Source organism: Theobroma cacao, chromosome 2 (assembly GCF_000208745.1).
Source record: "Theobroma cacao cultivar B97-61/B2 chromosome 2, Criollo_cocoa_genome_V2, whole genome shotgun sequence".
NCBI lineage: Eukaryota > Viridiplantae > Streptophyta > Magnoliopsida > Malvales > Malvaceae > Theobroma > Theobroma cacao.
The window spans coordinates 6684211-6690210 of NC_030851.1; the positions used below are offsets into that span (position 1 = coordinate 6684211).

A 6000-nucleotide genomic window follows, 5' to 3' on the forward strand; every position below is an offset into this window, starting at 1 on the left:
AGAAGATCCTCAGGAAATGTTGATGGTGCATAAAGGTGAGTTTCTTGTTTCAGGGTTCCACCGCTAGGGCTTGCAAGTAATTCTCAGAACTGAAGAACATTAAACAAAAATGGTTGAGAAGAGTGAAGTTTGCGCAAACCAAAAAGGAAAGGCAAGGGAGACCCAGGAGTACGTAAATTTTGCATCATATGTCCATTTATGACGCTTTAAGTTCTATGGCAGCAAGTTTCTCACAAGGTCATTTTATCTTAGCAGAACAATTTATGGTAAAAATTTAAAATCTCTGCGTGCCCTGATCTAGTTGGGGTTCTAGAACAAGAGTGAAGGACACTTCCTACAGTAACTTGGTCTCTGCCTTCTAAGCACACGGATCTTATGCACTCGTTAATCTTGTAAGAATGGTGTTAATGAGGCATAATTGAAGAATCTATCATGTCTGGTTTCGAACCAGTAGCATAAGTAGCAGATCTTGCCTCACATGTTCCTCATTAATTTTGATCAATATTCTGTGAAAGTAACCAAATTTAGATGAGAGATAAGGGATGATTCATGCCATTTGAGCAGAAGGACGCAATGAAAAGATTCTGAATTTTGGGAATGTTATCCGACAAAAATCAGGTCCATTAGAATTCTATATGCCGGGTGATTGTTATTCACAGGGACGTTTGAGATCATATGTACCACTAAGGTGGGATGGGAACAAGGTTGGGAGAAAGTAATTGTTGTAACCTACTTCATGAATTACTAGAAGAAGAAGACTTGAAGCATTGGCGACTTGCTTCACATGCTAAGCTGCTTAAACTACTGCTACTATTATAAAGCTATCTAGACAAGTCATCTCCAGTACCTAGTGATGAAGAATATATATAGTTGATATATAGAAATGGTGGGTTTTACCTAAATCCATGATTTGTTGCTATTTATGCGAAATTCGTCCTTCTAATAATGAAGCCATACCTCAAGTGAGTCCCAAGTAAAAAGAGTCCGTGCCAAGTAATTATCTTTCATAAACAGTTCTGGCCGGTGGATTTAACCTTTTCCTCAACATATTGCATCACTTCATGTAAGGTGCTCATCTAATCTAAATGGGGAATATCATGTCGTGCTTACTTTATCTCACTGTTTTTGTCATAATCACTTTCGCTCGTGCTTGCTTTTGAACAATCTTATGCTGAGACTCATTTAGCATTTTCAACTTCTTTTCCATTCCATGTTTGCCTGATTCCTAGCACATCTCGAGGCATGACAATATTTTTTGGAGGTTCTTTCAGTCTCAAAAGTGATGAGTTAGTATTTGATGATGTGTTTGGAAGTTTAGGACGATCATTGAATGATGATATTACCAAGACAAAATGACAGAATTCATAAAAATTTAGGTATATATGTGCTTTTCAAATGTTTGTCTTGGTGGGACTTGTGTTTGCCCTCCTAACCAGCCACATGCATTAGCAGTTCTTTTGTTTCGGCCTGATTTCTATCTAATCACCAATATCTCTCCATGTGATATTTCTGCTTTTGGTCTAACTTACACAGCCAGCACCAAATCCTTATCTCTGCGTCACAAAATTATTGGTAGTTGATTGTCTATATGTTTGATCTCGTTCGTGATTCTCTGTTTGATTTGGCACCACCTTGTATCTGACAAGATAGAACAAATATGTTATGTATGTGCATTTTCTTAATTAGGGCAATTGACACTATTTTCCTTGGAAAACCAAGTGGACTAAATTGAGAATTACAGAAGAATTATCACACAGAATCAAAGAATTCTGCAATAACAGATCACCACATAGAAAAAAAAAACAAATTTTGAATGACAAATTTACTGTTGTTTCATGGTAGTTTTTTTTTTTTTAAATCTTGTTCAAGGTAATTACTGTAAACACGAACACCGCACTTCCTCAAAAATTTTAGACAAGAAAGTGAGAAGAATTTAAAGGAAAGAAAAAGAAAGAGAAAAAGGCAGCAGCATAGTATGCAAACGTAGAGGCAAGGCATCCCTTTGTTTCATCAATTCTATGGCATTCTTCTTCTCCTTGTTTTTTTGGTTTGTGTTTCAGTTTTTCTTGGACCCTTTCACCTTTTACGAAATTGAATTTCTCCATCTTCTAGGTGCCTTTCTAGTTTGTTCTGCCGTGGTTGAGATTTGAGGTCCGATGTCCTGGTTTTCCACGGTTGTCATCTTAGTGAGTTTGCTAAGTTTCTTCCATCCACTGGTCCATGCGGATGTCTGTTTCTGCTTTGACATCTTATCAAATTGCCGTTGCAAGTTCTCCATGTCGTTTTGGAGCACAAGGTACTTAGTCTTCACGCTCTCAAGCTCGAACTTGAGTGTGTTAATATCCTTCTTGGCAGCAACCCATCCTTCTTGGAATGATTGTGGCGTCCCTTCTAGTAATGTCTTACGGTTTGGGATCAAGGGCTGGTACTGAGTTTCTGCAGGGTCTTTGAGGGTGGTGTTGGCCAATGCATTGCTTATCTTCACTTGCTCCGAGAAGAGCACCTGCACCACAACTCGCAGTGGGAGCCTTTCATTTTGAGCAGCATGCATGCAGGCATCAATGGAGAGCTTTTGGCAGTCCATGACACGGCAGAGTCGCTTCCTTTCATGCTCAGAGAGTGTTGGATGTGCCTGTGAATTTGTTAACCAGCGATCAGAATTCCAAGGAAGAGGAATATTAATCATGTTGAGACTATGGAAAATCAATCCTAAAAATGGTTGGATCAAACTCCAAAAGCATCGCTCAAATACGAAGTGCTTATTCCAGAATGGAAATTTTCAAACACAAAAAGGGAAGCAAGTTGAATGTTTTATCCTTTCCTGAAGTTACCCAGAAATGGGATCATTAATTGAACATGTTTTCTTTGTATCAAACATCAATTCACCTGGAAATAGCACTCCATCAGTGATATCAATTGATGAACTATTGTAGAACTTTAACATCAACAGTGACAGTGCTACAACCGCCTTAAGCAATCATTTGATCTCAATGATATCGCTATGCTAACAGTTTATCACTGTTGACTTGGTATTTCCAATTTTGCATTGTGGATTAATACGTGCACATATAAAAAGGTATGCATCCTTGACTTAATATGTTGGCAGACGACAATTTTTCATGTGTAAATAATATTGACCAACACATCAAGTCTAGCAGTGAGCAGCTAAAAATCATAAAGTTTTGTTTTATGTTTTGCCTAAAATAATTGAGAATAATTTGGGCTGTACTTGGATTTTTCTATTTAAAAGGGGAAAAGGAGATTACCTTAAGATAGGAATCAATTGCTCGATAAAGTCCATCATCGCAGGTCCTTGCAGACTCAGGCAAAGCTTCTGCCAGTACCTGAAACTTTGTCAGAGACAGGTTTCTATCTCTGGAAACTTCTGTAAGATAACTATCGACTAGCCTGGCGACTCTCATCTTGGCATTTGGATTATTTCCCCTTTGTGCTCCTTCGTACATGTGTTTGTCAGTAAAGGACTGTCTACTTGGACTCGAACTTTCGGTCTGCTCTTGAACAAGGAAATGCTCCAAGAGTCTCTGAACAAGGTCCACATCATACAAAGTCTCACTTTTGTTGTAAGAGGGAATGAGAAGATCTGCCAGTGTAGCCTGTTCAAACTGCATTCCCACCCGCTTCTCCAATTCAGTTACCAAGGCAGGTGCCACTTTCAACATGTTTGCCATCCTCAAAAGCCGAAGAAGAAAACTGCACGACACGCTATCTTTCTGCGGTGGAATTATACTAATGAGACTTTCGATAATCATCCGTTGATCTTTGGACTGAATGGATGGAGTGTCATCTTTAGTTCCTGCTACAATCATATGGAGTCCACCTTTCCAGCTACTGCTGCCACTGCTATTACTATTGCTGCTGATGCTCGTATCATCTCCTTGCCCTTGACCATCTTTTATCAAACCTGGAAGCCATTTGGCTGCATAATGCATTATTGAAGCCCCAATCAATTCAAATCTCATTCCTTTGACCTTGATTGCGGTAATAACCCTTACAAAATGATCAATCCTGAGGATTGAAACATCTTCAAACCACCAATCAGGAGGAACAGGCTGGTTTCTGCTGGGGCTTGAATCTTTCAAATCATTCCATTTGGGGCTAGAAACTTTAGTGGGTCTCCCAGTATATGCCCATTTGATTCCTTTTGGATTGGCACAAGCCTTCCAAGCTATTGACTCACTGCATCTTCGCACAATTTGAAGGTTTTCTGCCCATGGTGAGAGCTTTTCACAACTTTTCAGTACAAGTATGGAGTCTCTCCAGGAGGATAGGACCACATAGCTAAGAAATGCTTCAGTTTTGAATATAAGATTGCCCTCTTCCAAGTCCTCTGTCATCTCAAGGTACTCTGCAGCACATCTCAGACCAGAGATATTCCCTGCTGTTAAGTCTACTGCAATACCATAGCAGAATTTTGCTGCTAGCTCAAACGCCTCAGGTCCTCCAGGAAGATCTTCCAAAGCAATTTTGTTCAGGTCTGGGTCGTGTGACTCATATATAAGCCTATTTATCTTTCCACTTCGGGAAAGCAGGGGATACTTCCCCAAGTTGAGAAATACAGTAAGTCATTTGTATTCAAGCGAATAGTACTTTTAGTAACTGAAATTTGTATGTAGAAGGTTTTGAGGAATGTAAATATTTTCAAACATCTAAGCAGAGCAACAGCTACCTTGTGCAAGTGAAAATTGACATCTCCAACTTGAACTTGAAGGTCACTGGGAATGTCAGTAGCGACGTACCTGCACAAAGACAAAACATTTCAGAAGCCAACTTTGCTCCAAGTTCTTGTTCTGAAACAAATTAAGATATATCCAATAGGATAAGGATATATAATTTTTTTGTTTTATTTTGTAACATCGTCTAGAAGCTATTGCACATGCAACCCACAAAACAAATCCACCAAATATATCAAAAGATTACATGATCTAAAACACAATTCACTTCCATGAACATACCAGGACTGGCCCCTCAGCTCGAACCCATCAGTCTTGACGCCATGTTTACTGGAACTAAGGACTCCATTCGCATAGTCTCTCCCTCTAACGGATTCATTCTCTGATTCCCACATGCTGAGGCGAAGAGAAAGTTGAACAGGGTTTCTTTCTCAGGGAAAAAGTAGCTGTTACAGCAGGGAGAGGAGGAGAAGAGGGAAAACAAAGCAGAGCAAGAGCCGAACAACTAAGTTGTGATACAACAAAGAAGGAGCTGATATGAGAAAGAAAAGGAAGAATCCCACATGGGATGCTTGGAATTATCTTGAATTGTCGGCTTTCTCACGGATTATCAAGGCTTCTTACAGGCTGTGAAGTAATGGGCAGTATAGTATCTTACTGTTTTTGGATCATTTCGGTTTTGCATTTCTCTTCGCTTTTTTCGGCCTTGGAAATATTTAGATACTTTCTCTATGCATAAAAGGATTGGGAGATTCAGTTTCTTTTCTTCTGTTTTCCATTGTTAATGTTTCGCATCTCTCCTCCTTTTATTTATTTATTTATTTTGTTTATATTACATTTCCGACAAAAACATTCTTCTGTATGACAGAGATAGAATAGAACTAAGTTTACGTATAGCAGGTGTTCGAAGATAACCTTCAATTACTAAATTGCCACTAAATAAATACACTCACACTTCCTGATAAAGTAATTAATTATTGACTTTAATTTTAAATAAAAAGACATATATATCCTTTGTTAATATTTAGTTTTCTATTTCTTTTTGTTCTTTTTCTCTCTTCTTTTATTTTTTTAACTACAAATCTATGAGATTTAGTTAATTGTTGATTTAATTAGTTTCAAAATTATATTTAATTACTATTAAATTAAATTTTAATTCATTTATATTCTAATTTAATTTACATTTATCTATAATTCAATTATATATTAACTTTGAAATGAATGTGTTAAATTATTTTTAGTCAAAATAAATTAACTACCATTACTTTGTGAAAAAATGTTTAACGATAAAGAAATGGATCAAAACAAA

At 37.7% G+C, this 6000-nt stretch overlaps 1 protein-coding gene across 1 annotated transcript; it reads right to left on the reverse strand.

The window, feature by feature from the left end:
• Nucleotides 1791–5476, reverse strand: LOC18608231 (root phototropism protein 3). Its single transcript, XM_018116400.1, has 4 exons — nucleotides 4974–5476; nucleotides 4688–4757; nucleotides 3267–4556; nucleotides 1791–2632 (listed from the first exon to the last, which is right to left on the reverse strand). Exons 1-4 carry the CDS (start codon nucleotides 5084–5086, stop codon nucleotides 2084–2086), a joined length of 2022 nt encoding a protein of 673 aa, XP_017971889.1. The 5' UTR covers nucleotides 5087–5476; the 3' UTR covers nucleotides 1791–2083.